This window comes from Salvelinus alpinus, chromosome 10 (genome assembly GCF_045679555.1).
Source record: "Salvelinus alpinus chromosome 10, SLU_Salpinus.1, whole genome shotgun sequence".
NCBI lineage: Eukaryota > Metazoa > Chordata > Actinopteri > Salmoniformes > Salmonidae > Salvelinus > Salvelinus alpinus.
In genome coordinates, this window is record NC_092095.1 from 63430225 (window position 1) to 63458124 (window position 27900).

Genomic DNA, 27900 nt, shown 5'->3' on the forward strand with positions numbered 1-27900 from the left:
TCTCTCTCTCTCCAAAGTTACCCTCGCCCTGTTAAACTCCACCCCGTCCTCTTCACCCTCTGAAAGCTCAAGCCTCTCAGCCCGTCCAGCTTATGGAAAACACCTGAATCGACTCAAATCAACATCTGATTTCCTCCAGCAGAGGTTGATGCTTGATGTTGTTGGATGTTTTCAGGTTTGAGACCAGGCACTGAGTACATCATCAAGATCATCGCTCTTCAGAATGTCCAGAGAAGCACCCCATTGGTGGGCACGGCCAGGACTCGTGAGTACAGCACATACACTCTTTACACATACACACGTGGCCCAAAACCAGATTTTTTTTGTACCTGAATGGTGATGCTACAAAGAACGGTTTGGGAAGCCGGCATATGTGCTTAGCTGCAGTAGAATAGTGTAAGAACAGCCTAGCAACTCATAGACCGAGATGTTAGATTTGGTTTGTAGTCGTGCCAGCATCTGTTACAAACAGCTGTGTCTTTTAAAACAATAATACTGCTCACTCACTTTGAATAAACAAGCGATTCAAAAGGTATTGACGGCAGTGGCAGGCTTTGGAGTAGATATTTGCCCAAACCACTGATACAGGGTCAGATATTTTTCCACTCCCCTTAATGGTAAAAACTAAAACGGGGGTAGGGTAATCTGATCTTAGATCTGTGCTTAGGGGCAACTTCTATCTCAAGTGCAGTGCTTTGCAGTACAGTAGTGGCTCTAGTATGCGGACTTACTGCCACCCCCTGCTGGCGGCGTCATGCTACTGCAGCTCCTCTAACTCCCTACTCCCTCCCTAACTCGCTTGCTTCCTAACCCCTCTCTCCCGGCCAGAACGTGAATCCCTGCTTACACTGCCACTCCCCAACCGCCCCGGAGGCTACGACCACCTGGACGTGCCTGAAGAAAAGGAGAGCCGTGTCCCAACAGTAGTAGGTAACAACGGCCTAGACACCCTGGGGGGCCAGGGCCAGAACGTGGAGTACACTGAGTACAACAACCAGAACCCCCAGGCACCCCATGGGAACGGCCAGACACCCTATGGGAACGGCCAGACACCCCTGGTGTTTGTGCCCCTTCCGGACGCGGAGGGGCGCAGGGTGCCGGTGGTGAGCGTGAACGTGCCTGGTGGCTCTCCCTTTGGTTTTCCAGAGAAGGACACAGGAATCCCTCAGGAGGCCCAGACCCAGACCACCATCGCCTGGAAGCCTTACAAGCAGAGTTCAGAGTACCTGGTGTCCTGCAACCCTCTGACACACGTCAACGAGAAGATGTTCCAGGTGAGAGGGCACGGCACACACACACACACACACTCACATAAAGACACATCTAAGAGACACTTTTTAAAAATGTAATCTTTATTTAACTAGCCAAGTCAGTTAAGAACAAATTCTTATTTATAATGACGCTCTACAACTCTCATTCCCATTCATCTCTCCCAATCTCTCTATCCTTCCATCGCCTCTCTCTCCCTCCATCTCTCTCTGTCTCTCCTTCCATCTCTCTCTCTCTCCCTCCTTCCATATCTCTCCCTCTCTCTCTCCTTCCATCTCTCTCCCTCTCTCTCCTTCCATCTCCTCTCTCTCTCCCTCCTGTCTCAGATGCGTCTGCCTGGTACCTCCACCAGTGCCACTCTGATCGGCCTGACCAGCGGAGCCTCCTACAACGTTATCGTAGAGGCCCTGAAGGGGGCACTCAAACACAAGATCCTGGAGGAGATTGTCACCGCCGGCAACACCCGTAAGGAACCAGCAGTAACTATGACAGCTGATCTAGGATCAGTACTGAAATCTAACCTATAGAATAGATGGTATGAGTAAATCCTGATGTTGTTTTGAGTCATGCTGTTCCACGGTCAGAAAATATAGTTCAGAAAGTTCATGGATAGGCGTTTACTTACAAAGCTTAGCCTGTGATTCTGTGGTGAAATGAACCCCCTCTCTTCCGCCTGTAGTGACAGAGGGTTCCACCGGCACAGATAAGGACTCGTGCTACGACACCTTCACAGCCACCTACCATGACGTTGGGACCGAGTGGGAGCGCATGTCTGAGACGGGCTTCAAGCTGTGGTGCAGGTGTCTGGGACTAGGCAGTGGACACTTCCGATGTGACTCCTCTAGTGAGTATTTAACTACCTCTTCAATTCAATGCAATTTAAGAAACTTTATTGATCCCTTGCCACCTGATTGGCTGGATGTAATGGTTGCCATATTGGTTACACCAATCCGATCTAGGGGCTGGGAGACAGTGGCGGATGTTATGCAACAGGTCTGACCTATTTTTTTGTTCTCTATATCTCCCCCCTCTCTCTCGCTCCCTGTCCATCAACAGAGTGGTGTCATGATGGAGGTAACAACTACCGTATCGGGGAGAAATGGGAGCGCCAGGAGGAGAAGGGCCCCATGATGAGCTGCACCTGCCTGGGCAATGGGAAGGGGGAGTTCAAGTGTGAACCACGTAAGTGGCACTTTAACATCAGTCACCACCCACGCCTTGTTTGGATATTAAAGGAAGAATCCAGAACTTCTGTCTTCTCTGGCAGCATGTCAGAATACAACACAGTACAGTTCCAATGTCTGCGTGTGACCTCATCAATGTCTGCCTGTGTGACCTCCTCCATGTCTGCCTGTGTGTGTGATTCCCTCTCCTGCGTGTGTGTTTACAGATGAGTCCACCTGCTATGACGATGGGAAGATGTACCAGATTGGTAACCAGTGGCAGAAAGAATACCTGGGAGCCATCTGTACCTGCACCTGCTACGGAGGACAACAGGTCACTTTTACTGGCAATGGCTGTGCTATGTGCTTGTCTTACCTACCTTAGTTGAATGCAACTTGACAAGAGCACCTGCTGAATGACCAACGTGTGTAAATGTAATGCTTGTCCTCCTCTCAGGGCTGGCGTTGTGAGAACTGTCGTAGACCAGGTGCTGAGGTTGACTCTAGTCTGCTGCAGCCCGTCCGATACAGAGACCCCACCAACACACTACGCAAAGTGGTGAGTCATAGACTACGCTCTCAAAAGACAACTGAGAAAATGTGTTGGATTAGAACTTGAAATCCCCATGCTGAGTTTGGACCCATACTGACCTCTTGTCTGTCTGTCTCCTTCTACAGAACATCCAGTGCCCCATCGAATGCCTTCGACCTGAACTACTGGCAGACGCACTGGCAGAAGGACACATCCCCCAGAATCCTCTGGAGTAAAAGATAAATCTCCTCTTCCTTACCCATGGTCTGTCAAGTCTCTTTGAAGAGGAGGTCGCCCTGTCCAGTCAGACAGACCTGAACTAACACATCGGTGCCTTACTGATCAGCTTAACCATATCTAACACACCTACATACTGTAGGTCCAAGCCTTCCTAGTCTTAAGAGAACCCCCTGCACACTTTCAGAGTGTTGGTTAAGTTGTGTCTCTTGTCATTTCCCTTTGAGACACTTAAGAGGTAAAAAGGAACATTCCTTGTGTTCGTCCCTGAATGTATGTGTTTGTGTGCTTGTTAACAGTTCAGATGTGCTTGTCTTTTACAAATTATACATTTCCAAGACTACCTGTCCAGTATTACCGTTTGTCCTAATCATTATTTTTTTTTTTACTTCTATAAAATCTTAAACCGTCTGAAATCAAAAGCACTGTTTTGAGAGAATGTTGGTGTAGTTGCCATGTCGACAAGTGTTTGAAATCATTTTTCTTTTTCTGTAGCCTCTGTGTAGACAGGGGTAGCACTGCGTGTGTGTGATTGACACTGAGTTGTAATTAACTCAATGCATTTTATTTATCCCTTTAATCACAGCATTGTTGTGTGAATGTGAGACCTGGGGTGTCTACTTTGTTCTGGTTTTATTTTTGTACTAAAAGGTGCCAAAGTTTGGAGATTCCCTTGTTTTGATAAAGTTGAAAAGAACCTCATGAATTGCCTTTGTTTCTTGAATAACTGTTTATACATAGACACACCAGTGCGTTAATCTACGTAACATCATAAAATAAATCCCCATCAAAATCTGTCAGTATAAACTAGAGATCTTTTTTTTTTTTGGCGTGTGCTGCATCTAAATCCCTGCAGTGCCTACAGAATATATTGATACGCCTGGACTTATTCCACATGTTGTGCCTGAATTCCACACGGATTAGCTAGATGTCTCACCCATCTACACACAAATACCCCAGAACGACAAAGTGAAGAAAAAACATGTTGCTAATTTATTGAAAATTACAGAAATATCTCATTTACATAAGTATTCACACCCCTGAGTCAATACACGTTAGAATCACCTTTGGCAGCGATTTACAGCTTTAAGTCTCCAAGCGCTTTCCACACCTGGATTGTACCACATTTGCACATGATTTATTTTTTTGAATTCTTCATCTCCCAGTGTCTGGTGGAAAGCAGACTGAACCAGGTTAGGATTTTCCCTGTACTTTAGCTTCAGTCTTTAACAATGACAAGCATAACCAGACCATGATGCAGCCACCACTATGCTTGAAAATATGGAGAGAGGTACTCAGTAATGTGTTGGATTTACCCCAAATATAGCACTTTGTATTCAGGACAAAAAGTTTTTGCAGTATTACTTGTGCAAACAGGATGCATGTTTTGGAGAGAAAAAATTATTCCTGTACAGGCTTCCTTAACGCCATCAACAACGTTGATCCGTCCCCAGTTCTCTTATCACAGCCAATAAACAAACTGTTGTAAAGTCCCCATTGACCTTGTGGTGAAATCTGAGCGGTATCCTTCCTCTCCTGCAACTGAGTTAAGGACGCCTGTATCTTTGTAGTGACTGTATTGATACACCATCCAAATTGTAATTAAGAACGTCACCATGCTCAAAGGGATATTCAATGTCTTAGAATTGTATTTACCAATAGGTGGCCATTGGAAAACCTCCCTGGTCTTTCTAGTTGAATCTGTTGGAAATTCACTGCGCGACCTTACAGATAATTGTACATGGGTTACAAAGATGAGGTAGTCATTCAAAAATCATGTTAGGCACTATTAGTGCACTCAGAGTAAGTCCATGCCACTAGTGCATATTTTTACTCCTGAACTTGCCATAAGTGGTTGAATACTTGACTGAAGACACAGCTCTTTTAATTTGTAAAAAAATAATAATTGAAAAACAATTCCACTTCAACATTATAGGGTATTGTGTGTAGGCCAGTGACAACCAAAAGAAAAACACCTCAATTTAATCAATTTTAAATTCAGGCTGTAACAAAATGTGGGAAAAGTACAGGGGTGTGAATACTTTCTGAAGGCATTGTACGTCAACGATCTGCGGTGGAAGGCGTTTTCTCTACGACCCCCACAAGTGTCACAGGACTTGTCTAAAAGTAACCCATACAAATGAATTAAAGTATGGAAGTAGTGTTATAACAAAAGGTGTTAAAATCTCAAAATATATTTTCTGCTCTTAAAAACAATTTCAAAGCTAGCTTACATTTGTCTTATGTGTGGAAATACTTGGAAACAGATTTCTTAGATTAAAATCACTTAGAGCAGATTCTGGTGTTTTTACAGTCTTCTAGCCAACAAAGATAAAACAATTGTTTTTGCTCAGAAAACTTGGGGGGGGGGGGGGGGGGGGGCTGTCTTGGCCATTTATGTGTTACTCAATGCATTTCTATGAGCTATAATAGTAAAGGGCAATTTCAAAACTTGAAATATTTGTATATTTTTGATACCTAAAAGCATCCTAAAATTCAAATAGCTAAATGGTCCATGGTATGAGCATCATAAAACAATTCCATGTTAGTGTAGTAGTCAGTCCCTGACTTCCAGCTTCATATTGCTATAACGTAAAATAGTGTTTACATATTCACACTCCACAGGATTTCTCAAGAAACAGTTTATTTCATGGTGAAGCTTGACCTTCCAGACAGTAACGTAGATACAACTATGAAAGCAAGATCGGAATGTAACGGAATCTGAATGATCCTCAGCATGACGCATGCCGTTTGTGCATGATAACCGTAGGACAGGAATGTCTCAGTGTAAAAACCCACTATGTTAGTACCTTTGTTGATCACTATTCTAGAGCAGTTAATGGACCTCCAACATGTAGAGACACATGGCTACTTTAAGTTACTCAGGGCCATAATGGTGTGTGGCGTGTCAAATGTGTCAGGTTGCATTGTACGACAGCCACTCCAGGTATTCAGTGGTGGAAGAGTCTCAGGTTGGTGTGCACCAGGGTGATGCCCTGCTCATTACAGGCATTGATCACCACCTCGTCAGCTGTGGACCCGGCCGGGGCAGCAATGTACTCCACACCACTCTACAGAGACAGACACCTCAGAATAATCAGTCCATGTGGCCTTCAAACAGAAAAGACCTTGGAAGGCACTAGAAGGCTAGACACCAACTAAAGAACCAAAAGCAGAAAGTCGGCCATCTTAGACTAGTGAAAAGTAATAATTGAGCAGTGTGTGGGTGTGTGTTTACCCGTTTGGCACGGTCCACGTTGTCTCTGAAGGGGAAGAAGGCGTCAGAGCTGAGCGCCACAGCCTGCAGAGAGCTCAGCCAGTTCTTCTTGTCAGTCTCATCCAGAGGCTCTGGGACCTCCTCATACATGGCCTTCCATACTGCCAGGTCTGGACCCTGAACACAGAGGACATGAGTTAGACAGCAAGACTCATCTGGAATTAGATGCGTTTTATTTTAAAGACAGACACCTACAGTGGGAACCTACACAAAACATACAGCAGAACTGTATATCCGACAACAGCCATTTCAGATGTCTTAGAGTGCATGTCCCTAATTGACCTCTGACCCCTCACCTCTCCGATGGTGCCGCTGACGTACTGATCGATGGCATTGGCCATCTCCGCCCGCTTCACTCCACTCCTGAACCTCATGCCCAACACCCGCGGGTGGTGCCTCAGCCACCAGTTATCAGCCTTGTCCCCTGCCAGCCGCGTGCAGTGGATACGAGACTGCTGACCCGCACCGATCCCAATCACCTGGTACACAGGGAGAGGAGACGGATTGTGACCCAGAAAAACCACAGTACAGAATGTTTCAAATGACTTCTGAAAAAGGTAAACAAGGGTATAGGCGACAACAAGGGGAAACTGTGCCCAAATACTATTTCAACAGCAACCTCCCATGTCCCCTCCCTCTCCAGGTTGGTTACCTGTCCATCCTTGGCGTAGCAGACAGAGTTGGACTGGGTGTACTTCACTGCGATGCTGGCCACGATCAGGTCACGCAGCGCCTCCACCGACAGCTTAAACAGGAGACAGACAAGAGGACAAAAGGTCAGAACATGTCATCAGTGAGCATATCAAGGCACACAAACCACAAAGATACTCACCGCGCCCTTGGAGACGACGTTGCTGAAGAGCTCCTTGTCAATGACAGCTCCATTCCTCTTCTGTTTGAGGTGGAGGCCAAAGAGAACTCTGACCTCTGGCTCGTCTGGCTCATAGGCTGGGTCCATCTGACAGATTTAGACATTCAGATGCAAATGAACTTCAAACTTGTTTTCTAGGAAAGGCTGCAACATAGGATGATCACTAACTGCTTTTCCATGTCCAACCATACCTGGAGAACACAGTAGTTTCCATTCTTCTTCTTGGACAGAATCCTGAGGGCCTCCTCTTTGTAACCAGGGGCGATGATGCCATCAGAGACCTGAGAATGATAGACAGGGGTTGGAAATGCAGGAAACATACAGGACAGACACGACACACCTGGGAAGCCCTACCTCTCTGGATATGATCTTGGCAGTGGGGACGTCACACACGTCAGACAGAGCGATGAAGTCGCCGAAGGAGGACATCCTGTCTGACCCTCTAGCCCGGGCGTAGGCTGTGGCCAGTGGGGTCAGGTCCTTCAGCATGTCATTCACCATACACACCTTGGCCTCCTCATCACTCAGAGGAACACCCACCGCAGCCCCTAGAGAGGGAGAGGACAGCCTAGGTCAATGTTACTGGGATTCCTTGCAATCTTGTTGGCATATGCATTGGAAGCGCTGCGTGTCTGACCTGCAGGGCTGACGTGTTTGAAGGAGGTGGCAGCGGGCATGCCCAGGGCACTCTTCAGCTCTCGGACCAGCTGCCAGGCGTTCAGGGCATCACAAAGGTTAATGAACCCAGGAGAACCATTAACCACTGACAGAGGCAGAAATGGAATGGAGAGAAGGGAGGGTCAATACAGTTAGTCTACCCAGACAGGACAAGGTCCCCCTGGACAGTTCCAGTTGAACATATGACACCAATTAAAATGAGGGTTGACAATGTTTCCCTATTGTAATTTCTGAGACTGTTGTCTACACAATGAGGGGGGGTGAAGCCTACCTGTGAGGGGGAGGGTGGGGCGCAGGGTGTAGAGCTGGGCGGGGGCTTGGTGGGGGTTCATGCCGTAGCGCAGGGGCAGCTGGGATACCCCACGGCTGTGCTGGCCCCGGAAGTAGTCCGCGATGGCCTCATCATACTGAGCTGTGTGAGTAAAGGCCTGGGAGAGAGAATGAGGACAACTAGATCGCATAGACACCAGGATCATGTTCATTAGGCAACATATGGAAGAAAAGGGACTGAAAAAGGTAAAACCGTGATGTCCAATAGGAAATGCACATCTGTTTACTGCTGCAAAATGTTTTTCTACGGTGTGCCCTAATGAACATAGCCCAGGGTAAACAGCCGAACCAGAAAGCGTTGTAACCTATTCCATGATCAAAGCCAACATGGGTTTCTATAGTTTTATCTGGAGGCAGCTTTAATACAAACTATCACTGTAAGATTTGTAATGCCTTCACAAGGGACACCATGTGCTAAATGTACCCATTCTACTCCATGTAGTCTCAAGTCTCAATGTCAAATGCACAAGTACAGTGAAATGATTTTTTGCAAGCTAACCAACAATGCAATAATCAATGACAATGTAATATTAAAACAACAAGGTAGAACAAAACCAATCAAGTAAGCATACTATGTAAAGGGGCAGTTCCAGTAGCATATTTACAATGTCCAGGGATACTGGATCAATAGAATACTGTGGGCTGACCTGAACAACATGGGCCCAAGGACAAGAGAGGGCAGCATGGGAGGTAGTGGACTCTGAACTTTACCTCGCATTGACCCAACAATCAATTAAACAAAAACCTGAATTTTTACAGTGTCCCAATTGTGCTTTGACTATACAGACTCCATGGTATCTGGTCTGCAAATGTACAAATTGATCCTTTTAACAGAGGGTCAATAATCTGTCAAAGACACAGTATGAGGCCTTCCCCAGTTGTCCTGAGACGTCCGATTTGCTACTATTGAAGAATCTCTTAAGACTTCAGTTTTGTCTATGTACAGTTTGGTTCCTGATAGCCTAATTTCTCTATCACTCAACATCCTCTCTGTTCACAGTTGAAGTTGGCAGACATGTCTAAACAGGAAGGCAGAAGGACAGCACATGGGAAGTTAAAGTAGATCTCACCATTCTCAAATTGTCCAGAAAGTAGATTGATATACACGAGACCATGTAAAACATGTGCTTTCAAGTTGCCCTAGTTACCTTCAGGGCCAGAGTCTTGCGGGTGTCCAGGGTGGTGTCTTTGCCCTCGGAACCCTCCATCTCCACAGCGACCAGCTGGTAGTCGGCAGGGTCGCACACAATGGTTACGCGGGCGTGGTTCTTGGCCGCTGCTCGGAGCAGGGTTACCCCACCTGAGGAGGACACAGCCAGGGTAATCGCCATGGTAACCTAGGGCATTTCAGGTTGTAGAACAGACTTCAGAATGTAAAATGTAGAGCTGGCCTTAAGGTGCAGTATGAATAAATTGCGCCACCATTTCCTGGTTGCTAAAATTCTATTATTTCGCCTAAATTCAGTTTGTGTGCCAAAACAAGCATGTATATGGTAGAGAATCATTGTACCATCTAAACCACTGTGAATTATTTTCCATAACCCCAAATATTGTATTTTCAGCTGGTGTACAAAACTGAAAGTAAAAGCAGCAGAAACTAAACTTCACAGAAAGCATAGAAATAGTGCACATAGAACAGATCTACCGCTTCTTATACTTGCTTTCATTGAGAATGACAGATCTAACTCACAATTCTATGTGAATTTGGTCAGGTTGGACAAAAACTTATTGCAGCTTTAACATTCCACTCACCAATATCAATCTGTTCCACTGCATCTTCCACAGTCACATTAGTGTTGGAGATAGTCTTCACAAACGGGTAAAGGTTACACACCACCACCCTGGTCAAAGACCGGCAAAGGAAAGCAATACAAGTCAAGAAACGCAATGCAATTCACTATGTTTTTTCTAACCATCTAGGCAATTTGAAATAATGAGTAGCATGGCTGTTTAGTCCCCCACATTGTGTGTGCCCTAGATGACATTGAGAAACAATATCTTACAAAGAAAAAAGGGTGAAGTTTTGACTTTTGTAAATGGGAACGTGTCAATTAGGCAGGTCACATTTTGCAGCCTTGAGCCCAAATTGTTAAACATACGTGCCCATAGGCTCCAAAGACAAATCATGGTTTATTTCAGAGGCTGTATGCATTGCACACTTTCTCCTCAAAGCCAATTACATTCCATGAATGTCAAATTGGCAGTTTAAACAGCCAATCAGATTCCCAGGGATACAAAAACAAATAAAAAAGTGTAACACGATCAGATGTGTGCAGATGCAGCAGCATTTGAATTAGCTGGTTATTAGATTAGCAACGCATGCTTTTCGAAGTTTCCCTACTTTACAACCATACTGCCCTGCATTAGGGCCAAATCTAATACAGTCTTGTGCCCGATCACATGCATTGTGTTTTAGGTCAGCTTGTTCACAAAAAGGCTGTTTTTCAAAGACCCCTAAAAACCACAGAAAAGCAGTAGTGGCTCTGGAAAGAAGTATAGAAAAGTTGACTGAGATGGACAAGTCCTACTCTTAACTATTGAGGAAAACAGATCTGATCTTAGATCAATGTCTAGAGCCAAATTAAACCCACTTCCCTGTCTCTTACCTGACCAGACTGTAGCCCAGTTTCTCCATGTCAGCCTTGTCCGAAGGAGTGTGCCGGGCCAGGATGCCCCCGTGTACAGCAGGGTGCAGGGTCTTCACCCTCCCACCAAGCATCTCTGGATGGCCAGTCAGCTCAGACACATCCCTGGAACAAAAGGGAGATGGATGTTAGGTGATTCAGAGGCACACATTCTCAATTAGAGGCTGGGTATGCCACTCATCTGAAAGGTGGTCAATGATTGCAGAATACTATATAGGCCTACTCGTTGAAGTTCCAAACAGTAAGGAGACTTAACGGAATACATTATCAGCATAACATTGAATCATTTGAGCATTAGCGCAAGAGGATGTTGGTGGCTGAACACTATCAACAAGGATAGATGAGGCATTGGAAATGTATGTAAACGGTTGTACCTACCGAACAGCCAGTCCTGCATCGCGCAGGGTTTTGGCTGTGCCACCTGATGCGACGAGTGACAGTCCCACGTTCACCAGCCTTTTGGCAAAGTCCAGAAGTCCAGACTTGTCGGACACACTCAACAGTGCTGTGTGTGTAGAATTAAGAGACAAAACGGTGACAAAGTTGTAGAGATTGATTTTAATAGCACCAATGTGAAACGAAACTTGCTTTTCAAATATCAATAAATATGTTGACTCCACTGAGACGTCATCGATAGGTTATTGCTCCTTTGTAACCACCCGTTGCTAACTAAAATGGAAGCATGTTTTTCGTAGCATGCTAGTTGTAGCTAGCCTACCTAGCCTGTCTAGCACGACGCAAGAAACAATTGAATTGGATATGGACCACGCAGCATATAGCACTACGCTCAAACTTATGCTTCAACATAGACTACTCAGCTACATTAGCTAAAGCTAGCAAAAATATTTAAAAAAGAAGAAAGTTTACCCAGTTCTGAGCAGGCCATGGTTTTGGCTAACGTTCTCTGTCTGGGAATGGGGCACGACAAGAGAACCATGTGTATAGTTGTATCAATTTATGGCATGATGGGAACTTTGTGATTTGACAGGACCGCCCCTTTGATCGGTTTTGACTAAACGGGATACAGCTTTTGTCAGATGTGACTTTTCGTTGCAGGTTAGGATAATTTACGCAGCAGGTTAGGATAATTAATGTAGCAGGTTCGAATTAGATTACGGTTAGAAAATAGAGTTAGGGTTTGCTAGCCATAACCCATTTGTACCCCTCACACAACTTCTTCATTGCCTTCTGCGCAGTAAAATGCAAATTCGCTGACTTCTATCCTGAGTCCCAGTAAAGATAACGGTTTGAGGTGCAAAAAACATGTTACAAAGGAAAAATGTGAACACATATATATTTATTTTTTTACTGTATGTGGACTGTAGTGGCCATTAAGACTCGGTTGACAGTAAATATATAAAAAGTTAACATTACAGTAAACATAACAGATTACATTTATTAACCAGCTTTTATTTAGCTCTTATTTAATGTATTTATTACACTGCTATGAAAACTCACCAAACTAAATATTGACCTATTAGAAACGATTTGAATATCAAACTGTCAAAAATGATCATTACACAATTACAGCATAACATGTGCTAATTGTGATGGTGGATATTTTGATAACCAGAAAGAAAAATATGATCAAGGTGACACCCCCCACACATGATATCATTGAAAAGCCCAGAATGTCCTCTCATATGTACTTTGTGACCTAACACAGTGGCATGTATGGCATTAGAGGTACAAACCAAAAACACATGTCCATTTGAGACAAACATGAATTACATTTACATTTAAGTCATTTAGCAGACGCTCTTATCCAGAGCGACTTACAAATTGGAAAGTTCATACATATTCATCCTGGTCCCCCCGTGGGGAATGAACCCACAACCCTGGCGTTGCAAGCGCCATGCTCTACCAACTGAGCCACACGGGACCACATTGCTAGGGATATGACTATGGATTGTATAAATGGATCCCACAAATGATCTTGACCACATGCCACCACCACACAATTAGGCCAGAGAGATTTAGGCTATTTGAAATGATAACAATGTGAGATTTTAGACTCTCGCTCTGCCACTGGAGGGTGAGTTTACACCACTATAGAAGGACCAAATGGGCAAATAGTGGTGCTGTTGTTCTGAGAGAACTAAACACACTAAAGTGAATGCCCAGTAGACATCCACCATTTTACTTTAATCAATCCATTATTTACAGATCAGTAGGGATGAAAGAAAGGAGAAAAGGTGAAGAAGCATTTGTGGACTACTACCATACAACAAGCAACTGGAGGACTAACATACACCAAGGGGTACTACACATACACCAAGCCAAGCTGGAGGGGTACTACCATACACCAAGCCACTGGAGGGGTACTACCATACACCAAGCAACTGGAGGGGTACTACCATACACCAAGCCACTGGAGGGGTACTACCATACACCAAGCCACTGGAGGGGTACTAACATACACCAAGCCACTGGAGGGGTACTGACATACACCAAGCCACTGGAGGGGTACTACCATACACCAAGCCACTGGAGGGGTACTACCATACACCAAGCCACTGGAGGGGTACTACCATACACCAATCCACTGGAGGGGTACTAACATACACCAAGCAACTGGAGGGGTACTGACATACACCAAGCCCCTGGAGGGGTACTGACATACACCAAGCCACTGGAGGGGTACTACCATACACCAAGCCACTGGAGGGGTACTAACATACACCAAGCAACTGGAGGGGTACTGACATACACCAAGCCACTGGAGGGGTACTGACATACACCAAGCCACTGGAGGGGTACTGACATACACCAAGCTACTGGAGGGGTACTGACATACACCAAGCCACTGGAGGGGTACTGACATACACCAAGCTACTGGAGGAGTACTGACATACACCAAGCCACAGGAGGGGTACTGACATACACCAAGCCACTGGAGGGGTACTGACATACACCAAGCCACTGGAGGGGTACTGACATACACCAAGCCACTGGAGGGGTACTACCATACACCAAGCCACTGGAGGGGTACTGACATACACCAAGCCACTGGAGGGGTACTGACATACACCAAGCCACTGGAGGGGTACTGACATACACCAAGCCACTGGAGGGCTACTGACATACACCAAGCCACTGGAGGGGTACTACCATACACCAAGCCACTGGAGGGGTACTGACATACACCAAGCCACTGGAGGGGTACTGACATACACCAAGCCACTGGAGGGGTACTGACATACACCAAGCTACTGGAGGGGTACTGACATACACCAAGCCACTGGAGGGGTACTGACATACACCAAGCCACTGGAGGGGTACTACCATACACCAAGCCACTGGAGGGGTACTACCATACACCAAGCCACTGGAGGGGTACTGACATACACCAGGCCACTGGAGGGGTACTGACATACACCAAGCCACTGGAGGGGTACTGACATACACCAAGCCACTGGAGGGCTACTGACATACACCAAGCCACTGGAGGGGTACTACCATACACCAAGCCACTGGAGGGGTACTGACATACACCAAGCCACTGGAGGGGTACTGACATACACCAAGCTACTGGAGGGGTACTGACATACACCAAGCCACTGGAGGGGTACTGACATACACCAAGCCACTGGAGGGGTACTACCATACACCAAGCCACTGGAGGGGTACTACCATACACCAAGCCACTGGAGGGGTACTAACATACACCAAGCCACTGGAGGGGTACTGACATACACCAAGCCACTGGAGGGGTACTACCATACACCAAGCCACTGGAGGGGTACTACCATACACCAAGCCACTGGAGGGGTACTACCATACACCAAGCCACTGGAGGGGTACTAACATACACCAAGCAACTGGAGGGGTACTGACATACACCAAGCCACTGGAGGGGTACTGACATACACCAAGCCACTGGAGGGGTACTACCATACACCAAGCCACTGGAGGGGTACTGACATACACCAAGCCACTGGAGGGGTACTGACATACACCAAGCCACTGGAGGGGTACTACCATACACCAAGCCACTGGAGGGGTACTGACATACACCAAGCCACTGGAGGGGTACTACCATACACCAAGCCACTGGAGGGGTACTAACATACACCAAGCAACTGGAGGGGTACTGACATACACCAAGCCACTGGAGGGGTACTGACATACACCAAGCCACTGGAGGGGTACTGACATACACCAAGCTACTGGAGGGGTACTGACATACACCAAGCCACTGGAGGGGTACTGACATACACCAAGCTACTGGAGGAGTACTGACATACACCAAGCCACAGGAGGGGTACTGACATACACCAAGCCACTGGAGGGGTACTGACATACACCAAGCCACTGGAGGGGTACTGACATACACCAAGCCACTGGAGGGGTACTACCATACACCAAGCCACTGGAGGGGTACTGACATACACCAAGCCACTGGAGGGGTACTGACATACACCAAGCCACTGGAGGGGTACTGACATACACCAAGCCACTGGAGGGCTACTGACATACACCAAGCCACTGGAGGGGTACTACCATACACCAAGCCACTGGAGGGGTACTGACATACACCAAGCCACTGGAGGGGTACTGACATACACCAAGCCACTGGAGGGGTACTGACATACACCAAGCTACTGGAGGGGTACTGACATACACCAAGCCACTGGAGGGGTACTGACATACACCAAGCCACTGGAGGGGTACTACCATACACCAAGCCACTGGAGGGGTACTACCATACACCAAGCCACTGGAGGGGTACTGACATACACCAAGCCACTGGAGGGGTACTGACATACACCAAGCCACTGGAGGGGTACTGACATACACCAAGCCACTGGAGGGCTACTGACATACACCAAGCCACTGGAGGGGTACTACCATACACCAAGCCACTGGAGGGGTACTGACATACACCAAGCCACTGGAGGGGTACTGACATACACCAAGCTACTGGAGGGGTACTGACATACACCAAGCCACTGGAGGGGTACTGACATACACCAAGCCACTGGAGGGGTACTACCATACACCAAGCCACTGGAGGGGTACTACCATACACCAAGCCACTGGAGGGGTACTAACATACACCAAGCCACTGGAGGGGTACTGACATACACCAAGCCACTGGAGGGGTACTACCATACACCAAGCCACTGGAGGGGTACTACCATACACCAAGCCACTGGAGGGGTACTACCATACACCAAGCCACTGGAGGGGTACTAACATACACCAAGCAACTGGAGGGGTACTGACATACACCAAGCCACTGGAGGGGTACTGACATACACCAAGCCACTGGAGGGGTACTACCATACACCAAGCCACTGGAGGGGTACTGACATACACCAAGCCACTGGAGGGGTACTGACATACACCAAGCCACTGGAGGGGTACTACCATACACCAAGCCACTGGAGGGGTACTGACATACACCAAGCCACTGGAGGGGTACTACCATACACCAAGCCACTGGAGGGGTACTGACATACACCAAGCTACTGGAGGGCTACTGACATACACCAAGCCACTGGAGGGGTACTGACATACACCAAGCCACTGGAGGGGTACTACCATACACCAAGCCACTGGAGGGGTACTGAACAATGGAGCCTTAGTAGGCCTATAGCATGGTTTTGTTTTGAGATATTAATAGGATCCCAGCCTATCTAAGCTGTTTGATCTGTATATATACACGACTATGTTTTTTCCCTCTAAATTAGTTTTTTCAAAAGGTGGGCAGGTCCCCAGATATGTGTCCATGACAGTGAGACTCTGTCTGTCTGTCTGTCTGTCTGTCTGTCTGTCTGTCTGTCTGTCTGTCTGTCTGTCTGTCTGTCTGTCTGTCTGTCTGTCTGTCTGTCTGTCTGTCTGTCTGTCTGTCTGTCTGTCTGTCTGTCTGTCTGTCTGTCTGTCTGGAGAATGACATTGGGACAAGCACAATTACCAAAGCTTTGTTGTGTCACGATCATTGCTTTTCTGAGCACCTGTAACATAGATTTCCTGCAACAATAAAAGCCTCTCATGATTACATTCCCCATTGTTTCCCGACGGAGGGCCAACCCTTTTCAATAAACTTTATTACCCAAAACTTGGCCTTTTTCATGCATTTGAACAGCGGTTAAAGTCTGACAGATGTGGATTTACAGCCCCTGTCCCTCATTCCCTTACCTAGCTTACCCATTAGCTTAAGTAACACGACAGGGCCAAGGGAAACCTAAACCAATATGGGTGATTACTTTAAAAGATCAGACAATCTGTTCATATTTCCGTAATGAGGCCGACATTTTGCTGATTGATTAAACTACAGGATGTAAATATTTTACAGGGTCTTGCCGCTTAAGTTATTGTTCCTGATTTACCATCTGACAAAGTGAAAGAAAACTGCATTTATTTATTTAACTATGAAAATGGCCTTTCTGGTAACCATTTTCCCTATTGGAGGACTCGTGCAGGTCGCACTGATATCTCGACGAGTCGCTTGAGTGATTGTGACACTGTAATAGACAGGACAAAATGTTATACACATACATAAACACACACTCACACTCACACTCACACACATACACATTCACACACACACACACACACACACACACACACACACACACACACACACACACACACACACACACACACACACACACACACACACACACACACACACACATACACACATATACACACACATACACATACACACACACCGACACTCACACACATACACACACAAATACAGACACTCACACACATACACACACACACATACACACACACATACACACATACACACACATACATGGATGCACACACAGACATGCACGTACACACACACATACACACACACATACATACATACACACACAAACACACAAACAATGAGGCGATAGCATTATTGGTATAGAAAAAGCATAGGGGCCGTCAGCAATTCTGTCAGACCAGGCTGTTGAGAAATCACTATTGACAGCGTTATCACCAGTGGATGGAATTTACACCAATCATTTTTTATCAGTATGACAGGTGAGTTCAGATTAAATTAGAATTGAGAAACTGAATCAATGATCTCTATATTTCGCTCAGCCTGCTTATCAATTTACTATGATTTTAGATGTGTTTGTCAGGCGGCCCTGTATCATAAAACAGGCCGAATGGCATTAGTCACACATCTAAATTAACTCTTATTGATTGATGTGATTTTTCATCAGCCAAATTAAATGCTGCATTGAGGGAGACATCGTGGTAAGGTCTGAGACATAGTGCTTTAAGTCCTATAAGCACTGTTTACTCTACAGTGAACTGCTTTTGAGGCCCTGATTGTGAGCCATAAGGAATAGGATGAAGTCACTTGACACTAAATCCTATCCACTACACTGTCAAACACATTCAAAATCTTAGACACTAAATTCAATCCACCACACTGTCAAACATATTCAAAACCTTAGATACTAAATCCAATCCACTACACTGTCAAACACATGCAAAACCTTGGACACTAAATCCAATCCACTACACTGTCAAACACATTCAATAACTCTAATCATTGTCTTCCATCTTGTTCCATAACTATCTATTACTGCATTTGTCCGGCTCTCAGTTTCTGAGCACCCAGCCGCCTCCAAACAGAAAATAACCCTTAAACCTATCTAGGACTAGTGCCCCTTGACTCCATACTGCCCTCCACCAAAATTAAAACTAAACTGACTCCAGACCTGTAGTTGTACACAAAGGCCCCTTTCCGTCTCAAGTTCATGTAGCAGAACCATCCCGGCTTCGTTTCACGAGACAGGCCAGCGTCTTGCCCGGCCAGTTAAAAATGCATTTAATCACTATATAAGCATGATGTTGTGGGCCGGGGCCTGCCGGCGGGCTGGGCAGGAGGAGACGAGTTATGCCGCGTGTGTCCTCTAGTCCGGTTTTTAATCACCGCCCGTACTTTGGACGGCCAATAAAAACGGCCCGTTTCGGTCAGACACACATCATCTTCTGTTTCTTCTTGCAAATTAAAATGTAGCCTGGGTGACATCACCATCAGGCGCTGATTACTTTGTGTGCGCCCCAAATGGCACCCTATTCCCTATATAATGCACTACCAGATCCCTAAAAAGTAGTGGACTATATAGGTAATAGGGAGCCATTTGGAACATAAGCCTTTACCTTTCCTTCATTAACTTAATTATTTGACTATCAGTAAAACCCGCCTGAGTAATTCATATTTGAAAGCCCCAGGGTTGTAAATTGAAGGGGCTCTGCTGGTTTAATATGCAGTGTTGGATTCTCTTCCTTTCTCTTTGCCATCTTGCCATCTGTTATCTGTGACAACAAGGTGGCTGAAATAGACAGGAAACAAGGGAAGGACGTGTGATACAGAAAAAAAAGTGTGTCCATTTGAGAGATTTCCATTAAGTTGGATTGGAAGTAGAAATTTGGCCAATATGTCTATTTTAGCTGGATTTATAGTTGGACCTCTCTACCCTATTGTTACCATCCCTCTGTGGTTTCAGAAGACTCACAAGGTCATTATGAAGGCTCCACACACTAATAACTTTCTTAAAGAAATGCTCAGCTTTGTCTGCTCAATGTGTTTGTGTAACTCCCTCTCAATGCTTTCCACTAAACCCACTTTTAAAATACTTTAGATTACTTATAGATATTCTAAATGTTCTCCACAAATCAATCCCTCATTTTCATGAGTTAACTTTGCATAAATCCTAAATTTCTCAAGTTATTTGAACAATTTTCATTTCTGTTTTTTTATTTCACGCAGTTGACATCAACACAGACCAGTTTCAGATAAACACATTAACTTTTTCCCTGCCATTTACCTGTCAATTCAAATAAATTAGATACATTTAAATGTGGTTAAATAACAACAATAAACAAACAAACAACAATAACAACAGAAATCTGAATTTACATGACAACAATGTTCAATTGCACACACAAGACAGAGTATATGAGACATCACTGAAAGTCTGTAAATCCAAGATGTCTGACATTCATGGGGGCACATTCACAACATCACGCAACATTCTGCAACACTTTGCAACACTTTCCCCTTCGTTTTCAGCTAATGCAAACTGCTCAGGGTTTGTTCACTCCTGCCAGTGTAAGTTGCAGTTTGCAACAGTCCAACGGTTCTGAACAGTCCACCAGCACTGCTGGTGGGAGGAGCCACATCTGTCAGTCAGCCTGTCGTGGGGCGGAGTTTAGCTGAGATGGATGACAAGGTAATAGAGGTCAGTGGTGTTCACTGCTTCACTGCTGCTACAGTACTTCTCAGTCCAATTGGATCAAAAACACAGGAGTCTTACAGTCGGTGAATGTCCTGTGTAAAAACATTTTTGGGGGGTTGCATGCCATGAAAAAATACAGCAGAGAGAGACAGAGTTCAGTGTCTTATTCAGCCTTAATTGATGTGATGATGAATATAAAATGCTTTATATTCCCTCATCCTTAGAGATGCGAGTCCAACCTAAAGAACACCTATACCTTAAACCAGGGGTACCCAAACTTTTTCACTCGGGGCCCCCTTCCAGCATTGGGGAACATCCCACACCCCCCCTGCGTGCGCGCCATGTCTATTTCTATGGGCACAAGCACTGTTAACGACACAAACTGTTCACACCCTTCTTGTTGGTGGAGAGAATTTTGCAGGTTTAAAGCTTATTTCCTGCAATTCTGTACATTTTGCCATGCCTAATGTGTATTCATGTGATATTTGACTGACAAAAAAATGACTCCAACATCTATGAGCTGAAAAACCAAATAAAAAAAACATTAGCTGACATGGCCTAGTGGATCTGGACATTTCTAACAAGTTATAAATAGCTCTCTAAGGTATGTAATGACTGACATGACAAGAGGAACTGATGATGCAATAACCAATATAGAAATGACACCTTGTGCATTCTACTATTACAACTTTCAAGAATAAGTTTAAAGCTGGATTGAGTTCCTTTAAAACATTTTTTTTTGGGGGGGGGGGGGGCGACCCACAGTTTGGAAACCACTGCCTTAAACAACTCCGTCAGGGTCACAGAAACATTACATTGCGTTAAGCATTATGTACACAAAAAACACTGTCATAGGCTTTTGAAATGGCACATCCATTTTTTTCTCTTTTTACACTATAGACCCCCACTTTCCCAGAGCCAGTGTCAAGCAGCAGTGTCTCTGGCGTTTTCCTTTCTGGGTGTGTCTTTGTCTTTTCACAACCCTGCGCCTATCTTCCTGTCCCCCCCTGTCACCCCCACTAAGTCGTCCTCAGAAAAGGGACTGTGGGGGTTGTAACCAAGCTCCGCTGTGAGCTTCAGAAAGTCTGTTGAACGCTGCAACCCCACGGCGCCACCCATGGTAACAGCAAACTCGTGTGGCGCCTCCTCCTCTTCCTCTTCCTCCTCCTCTGCTTCTTCTAGGTCTAGCTCTCCCTCGTCATCCTGAGTGGAAGCTCGTCTATTCTCAGCTGGTTTGCCATTGGTCGGTTTTCCCCCGGTGCGTAGTCGCTCCGCCTCAGACTGGGCAGATGCAGATGCCTGCTCCTTGGCCTTGCGGCTGCGCTTCCACTTCATCCTCCGGTTCTGGAACCAGATCTTCACCTGTGGAGAGACAGAACGCAGGACGGTCAGCCACACACTAACGCAGGAGTAGAGGTCACCTGCAGTCTCTATCTCTCTATGCCCAAAATCAGTTTAGTACATTTGGGCTGCCATTTTCTGTCTACTAAACCGGGCTGAAATGTCCAAAACAACCGTTACTCACTTGCAGAAAGATTTATCTGAAGAAGTCATTCCAAAACGTGCTGAATATGTTCGAACACAGAGGAGTTGATCTTTTAAATCAACATGTCAACTGCTTCGTTAGGGGTGGTATTTGGGACTAGATGAGGCAGGTGAAACAAGAGAGCTGTAATATATTATCTAAATAAGGAACTAGCGGTCTGATTGCTACTGTCTGACATCACATTACTCTCCAGTGACTAACAGAGCATGCCATAGCAGACAGTCTACCTCAAGGACAAACACACCAGGGATCATTTGTACAGGTTCTTCCCAGAGAAACATAGGATAAGAGGACAGCGCTGAAATAGCCTGCCAGGTGGAAATCCACACACATACTGTATATACACGCTCACACAGACACACACAGAATGACACCTTTTCTCCCTCACCTGTGTTTCGGTCAGCATGAGAGAGGTGGCCACCTCAAAGCGTTTGGGTCTGGACAGGTACTTGTTGAGTTTAAATTGGTTCTCCAGCTCAAGGAGCTGCTGACTGGTGAAAGCCGTCCGGGGCCTACGACACTTTCCCAGGAGTCCTGCCTGGGGTGCTGAGATGGGGAGAGGGAGGGAAAGAGAGAGAGAGAGAGAGAGAGAGAGAGAGAGAGAGAGAGAGAGAGAGAGAGAGAGAGAGAGAGAGAGAGAGAGAGAGAGAGAGAGAGAGAGAGAGAGAGAGAGAGAGAGAGAGACCTTAGTACAGTACAATATTCTTCATTGTGGATCATTTTTAGTGAACAACTGGGTAAAAAGTTACAATGACTCTGGCCTAATGAATAGCTTAATTCTCCCCAACTATGTTCTTCCCAAATGAGGTGTCTAGGCTACTAAGCCTGTGTTCTGGTAAATTCAAGCTATTGGACAATGCATGTGAGTAGATTTAATCTCAGACTGTTTCAATGGTCTTATTTCTGCAATACCAAGGACATAGGAAGTCCAATATAATGTTGAGGGAGGAACACACACACACATGCCCGCACTCTCTCGCCATCATTAACTATAATAGCTTAACTCCAGTTTATTGTTGACGAGAGGACACGGCAGAAGCTGGGCGCGAGGGCCATAAAAAGCGCGAGCACCATTAACTTAATGAAAATTCGATGAAGCTTTAGTGATTTTATTGGTGAACTAGCAGAATGTTTTAGGTGTTTGTTTATAGTTTCCTCCTCAGTACAAAGACAATGTTCATCGAGTTGACGTTTATAGCGAAATGAAAAGGCCAAAAATAAAAACATGATATTACAGTTAGCAGTAAATCGATCCAAGACTTTTCATGAGACTACACTTAAACAATATTTAGGCCTATACCTCTACATGATATTTAAATAGCCTATATTTTTCAGACGTTGTGTATTAATGACTGAACAAAGAACAAAACCGTTATACCATCGAGATTGAATGTGCACTATTATTTGTTCAGAAAGCAGTTAAAAAGATGTGTTAAAATATTGCCCTAAAGGTGGATTAACATAAGCCTCTAGCATGATATAATACACATGGAAATATTACAATTCTATGATAACACATTGTATGTAGCCCTATTGTGCTTGCCTTTATATTGAAATAAAAATGATTTGAAACAGATCTTGTCTGATTGGTAAAAATGTTAGCAATAGTTAGAAATAATATGAATACAATTAGTAACACAATATTATAATAATAAATATATAATAACACGTATTGTTAACCAATAACCTACGTATTAGATGTATTCATGATTTACAAATTGAAATGTATGATTATTGTTATTATTGTTGTTGTTGGTGTTATTCTTCAGATTATTATCATTTTAATTTTTTTTGTAAAATGTGTTATGAGAGATGTTATAATATATTGAGTTTTGTTATCAATACTGGTATCAAATAGGTTTAAGTTTTGCACACCTAGCTAAAGTTAATTGCAACATTTAGCCTAATCTTAGAACATATATTTGATTATGTTTACAACATTTGCCGTGTGTGTGTGTGTGTGTGTGTGTGTGTGTGTGTGTGTGTGTGTGTGTGTGTGTGTGTGTGTGTGTGTGTGTGTGTGTGTGTGTGTGTGTGTGTGTGTGTGTGTACCTGTATTTGCTTTTTCTCACCTTTGGATTACATGCAATGAGGAACAATAAGTGATTTTACGACACCTCTAGGCGGTTGGGTTCAATGCTTTGGAAGTGGTTGTTAAGTGATCAAACGATCCCTTCCCTACCAATAAACCTCCGGTATCTGGGCGTAAGTTAATTTCTGCTTGATACCCGCCACACCTATTTGAAAAACATGATTGATTACAGCAATTAGGCTTAGCTTTGCGTCTGCTTGGCTATATTAATTATATTGCCTATGTGTTCTGAGCAAGCACAAAAACACATCACCAACAGACAGTTCAACTCCATTTAGATCCCTGATTTTAAAAGAAACCCCATGGGCCTAGCGCATAATGCCTCTCTTTTAAAGATGTTTCGTTTGTTGATATATTTGTGACAAGAGTATGTATAGCCTATTGAGTGTGCTGCCTAGCCCACAGGTGTACTATACTTACAACTGTAGTCTGGAAGACGTGGTATCATCATTCCAGCCCGGATCCAGTGCTCCAGGGGGAGAGACCCTGCCATGGCAGCCGCCTTCAGGTGGTCTGGGTACGACTGGGTAAGGTGTGTGAAGCCGGAGTAGGCGAAGGCAGGGTGCTGTCCACCCAAAGCCGACATTGGGTACATAGGGGCAGGGTACATTTGGGGTAGCGAGGCGAGTCCTGTGTGAGGGAGGTTCAGTAGTCCCGGTTTGGGGATTATCCCGGTTTGAAGATGGATGGGCGTCCTGCGCGGGGACGGGGTGTCCGCTCGCCGACAGGACACCGGGCTCCCCGCAGGGCTGTCACTGCTCAGACCTGGGGAGAGGTCTCTGTTCGCCCGGTGAATCTCGTCGGCCAGCAGAGCATCGATTCGAAAATTATTCGATTTCTCCATACCGACTCTCATCAGGAAAACTGCCGCGAGCTGCTCAAAGGTCAGACCTGCCAATGTACACTTGTTCTGTGCGTCAGAGCGCATACAGCTCCAACTCCAATCTTCTGTTTTAAATGTTTCAGTTTTTTATAAAAGTCACTCTGAGGATGCCAGTGCAACCCTCTCGTAACCAAAATAAGTCAGAGCAATGATAAATACAATTGAGACAAGGTACCTTTAGTATGCGTTTCGATAGCAAGCTCCTTAGCTTAGCTCACCCCCTCGCTATCACCTACCTGTAACAGTTTTGGTACAATATTCTCTGAAGAACACTGAAGAGCTTAAATTATTAGGAAATCAAATTATACAACAAAATATTAAATTGCAATGCTTTCCGAGTGTCCATTTGGTTTCTGTTGTCCTCTATCCGCACATTCACATCACATGTGATGACTAACAGCCAGGTCTTGGTGTTTAATAGCAACTTAACCAACTAAAGCAAGTGTTTCACTCCTTCAGCCGCCGTCTCCCCCACCCCTGTGGCTGTCTGAGCTGTGATTGGCTAATGCAGGTACTCGAGGGGTGAGTTTAGTCGACCGTTTTCTAATTAACTAATTACTCTCTCATTTCCACGCGACTCAAGAAACCTCTGAACGCGCCTCACACGTCTCCTGCGTGAGAAATGTCCAACCTCTTTCCCTCTGTCTGTCAGCAACACTTTCTGCTGTGTTTAATTGTGACGTGAGACTGTGAGAGCTGGTAGCAATATTAGCCTTTTCTACTGTATGTGTTGTTGCGTTATGAACGCGCCTGAATTAGATAACAAGATACAAGTGGTCTAGGCTATAATAGAACAAAGACTGTAGTTATAGTTATTACATAGCTATTAGTACAAATTGATACAATATTTATAATAATGATGATGATTATTTAAACATAAGTTACCACATTGTGATTATAATAATAACAATGATGATGAAAATAATAAAAGTATGTTACAGATTTGTAGTTTTTGCACATGGATCTCAAGCCATATTTTGGACATCTATTTATAGCCTAAATCAAATACATCCTGCTGTCATTATCTGCTCTGCGTGTCTATTCAGAGGAAATATTGGCAAGTGATTTATATTTTAATTAGCACAATATTAACGATTTGCTTATTTTAAAACCCATGGGTTTCTCCAGGTTGAAATACTAATGTAATTCATCTTTATGAGCTAGAATTATACATCAACCGTAAAAGAGTGCATTAATAAAGTTGATTTAGCATAGAATAGCGTGTCACACTCCAGGTGTCTTTTCTTCCACGTCCAAGACTCATTTCAATTCATCTACGTAATTAGGCCTATTTACATAGGCTCACAGCATATCGGTAATAATGTAAAAACATAATAAATTAAGGTAATCAGAAAAACATCATGATTTAAATAAGAATTGGTCAGTTATTAGTCTGCCATATTCCTAGTTAAGCTTGACAACTCGTTTTAAATCAGCACGGTTAGTTTTAGACGTGTGTCATAAGATGTTAAGATATTTGCAGCAATAAGAAGCAGAATAACAATTGCTTTGCTCTCTATATGTTTGCATGTGGTGCAACAACACAGCATCCTTCCTCCCGGCTCCGGTCAGTGAACTATGGGGAATCTCCCTGTTGTCTCCCACCTTTAACAACCGCAATCTGCAGGATCTGACTGACCCCTGAGGAGGAATGCGCGCAGGTGTGTGAACGAAAGCAGACATAGTCCTACTGTAGGTGGTCCTCACCTCAGGTCATGTGAACATTGTTGGGCCGTAAGCACTTCAAAAAATAACAAATATCCGGTTTCTAACAGGTCAAGCGGGTGATGCAGAATACGTCGTCGTCATGGCATTAACTCCTGAGATACTATTGTAATTACTACCCCCAGACCAAATCTACCACGAGTCCAATAATCACTAGCAACTGTTATAGGTCCTAAGTGATAGTTATTTTGACATTTTTATGAAATAAACATAAAGCCCACTTGCTCATAGTTGTATCACAATGGCCAATATGTTACTGAACATGATACACTATTTGATCAACTCATATGTATTTATCCATGATGCTCCACTCAGCAACAATCTTTGAAAAACATAGTTTAAAGTATAGGCCTAAAAATGCCATGGTAACCTATACACAACACATCTTCGATTTGCTTTTGAATAAACATGAATAAATAATAAAATGAAAGTAATTTCATATTCGTTATTCAACAATAACGTCATATTTTCAAACTCTTTTCGAAAGCAGTAATATTTGCTAAATATTTTTTTTACTATTATCCCAAAGCCTGTGCATTTATTCTTGCAATATTTTTTTTTAACAAACGGGTAGATTTGAATAAAACCAGACTTTAGTTATGTTGTGAAAACAGGCATACATTATTTTGATTAGATAATTTACTTTCAAATTATCGGAACAATGTTATCCAGGAATATTTCAAGGATACAAAACATCATCCACAAATCACTTTTTGTGATTTATTTAGCCTAATTGTGAAAATGTTGACAATAGAAAATAAATCCTAGAGGGATTTTTGTATTTTTATAATAACTGTCAAAGACTTATAATGAATATTCCAATATTATAAAATATTAGTATAAGTACTCAGATGTAGGCAATAGCACTTATGACTTGAAGCACAGTTGAATAATCAAATAGTGAATGAGCCCCACGAATTGGAAGAGTAGTGGACTAGGCCCATAAAATCCAAGGGGCACGCGGCCTAATCCGAAAGGCTCTAAATTATATCTCAAGAAATTGAAATCAGGCCTAGGAAGATGCATAAAACGCTTAAATGGTCACCTCTCCCCGCTGTAGACCGTCGCTCACAGCGAGGTGGTGTATGTGGTTATTGTTGTTGCGTCTGACCCCTAGAAGATTGAAGCAGTGACACGCGGGGGGCGGCCGCCCTCCTCCCTCACCAACCCCTCCACCCCCTCTCTGCTCCCTATCACCCAGAATACCGCCTGTCGCCAGGTCTGATATAGAGCTAATTTGCTCCAGGGAAATCAGCCGCCGCCGCGCGAGTGCTTTCTGCCTATTCCTCCCAACCTCTTCCCCTCGCGCCTCGTTTCTTTGCTTTTATGATTTAAAAGTAATTTAAATAGCCAGGCCGCGGGTAAATCCGTCATCCGCACCCCGTGTCTGAGGTGCACAAATTAAATTGAATCAATGATCGAAATGGCACCGCTGCCCCCGATGTC

At 44.5% G+C, this 27900-nt stretch overlaps 3 protein-coding genes across 6 annotated transcripts in view; 1 reads left to right on the forward strand and 2 right to left on the reverse strand.

Moving 5' to 3' along the window:
- fn1b (fibronectin 1b) overlaps positions 1-3903 on the forward strand; it is a 43445-nt gene extending 39542 nt beyond the window's left edge. For all 4 annotated transcript variants that reach the window (XM_071330312.1, XM_071330315.1, XM_071330313.1 and 1 more), the window contains 8 exons: positions 176-265; positions 829-1274; positions 1596-1734; positions 1949-2113; positions 2326-2451; positions 2660-2766; positions 2890-2991; positions 3111-3903. In XM_071330312.1, the coding sequence (XP_071186413.1) occupies positions 176-265; positions 829-1274; positions 1596-1734; positions 1949-2113; positions 2326-2451; positions 2660-2766; positions 2890-2991; positions 3111-3200 (1265 nt within the window). In that variant the 3' untranslated portion in view covers positions 3201-3903. The remainder of the gene's footprint in view (positions 1-175; positions 266-828; positions 1275-1595; positions 1735-1948; positions 2114-2325; positions 2452-2659; positions 2767-2889; positions 2992-3110) is intronic.
- Positions 3904-5828: 1925 nt separating this feature from the next.
- atic (5-aminoimidazole-4-carboxamide ribonucleotide formyltransferase/IMP cyclohydrolase) lies at positions 5829-12006 on the reverse strand. Its single transcript, XM_071330317.1, has 14 exons — positions 11870-12006; positions 11381-11507; positions 10964-11107; positions 10110-10198; positions 9506-9657; positions 8299-8455; positions 7987-8112; positions 7704-7897; positions 7541-7630; positions 7311-7436; positions 7131-7223; positions 6775-6957; positions 6440-6595; positions 5829-6272 (listed from the first exon to the last, which is right to left on the reverse strand). Exons 1-14 carry the CDS (start codon positions 11937-11939, stop codon positions 6153-6155), a joined length of 1827 nt encoding a protein of 608 aa, XP_071186418.1. The 5' UTR covers positions 11940-12006; the 3' UTR covers positions 5829-6152.
- A 7703-nt stretch (positions 12007-19709) lies between these two features.
- On the reverse strand, positions 19710-27586 carry mnx2b (motor neuron and pancreas homeobox 2b). Its single transcript, XM_071330318.1, has 3 exons — positions 24267-27586; positions 22143-22300; positions 19710-21570 (listed from the first exon to the last, which is right to left on the reverse strand). The coding sequence occupies exons 1-3, from the start codon at positions 24772-24774 to the stop codon at positions 21184-21186; spliced, it is 1053 nt and encodes a 350-aa protein (XP_071186419.1). The 5' UTR covers positions 24775-27586; the 3' UTR covers positions 19710-21183.
- Positions 27587-27900: the final 314 nt, after the last annotated feature.

What these genes read in the sequence shown, in the direction of transcription:
- atic (XM_071330317.1), bottom strand. Translation starts at nt 11,939, where the DNA reads ATGGTTCTCTTGTCGTGCCCCATTCCCAGACAGAGAACGTTAGCCAAA. An exon ending in GATGCAGGACTGGCTGTTCG is followed by an intron (nt 11,108 to 11,380) that starts GTAGGTACAACC and finishes CTTTTGTTCCAG; the next exon opens with GGATGTGTCTGAGCTGACTG. An exon ending in GCTACGCCAAGGATGGACAG is followed by an intron (nt 6,958 to 7,130) that starts GTAACCAACCTG and finishes CCTGTGTACCAG; the next exon opens with GTGATTGGGATCGGTGCGGG.
- mnx2b (XM_071330318.1), bottom strand. Translation starts at nt 24,774, where the DNA reads ATGCGCTCTGACGCACAGAACAAGTGTACATTGGCAGGTCTGACCTTT. An exon ending in ACGTCTTCCAGACTACAGTT is followed by an intron (nt 22,301 to 24,266) that starts GTAAGTATAGTA and finishes TCCCCATCTCAG; the next exon opens with CACCCCAGGCAGGACTCCTG. An exon ending in TCATGCTGACCGAAACACAG is followed by an intron (nt 21,571 to 22,142) that starts GTGAGGGAGAAA and finishes GTCTCTCCACAG; the next exon opens with GTGAAGATCTGGTTCCAGAA.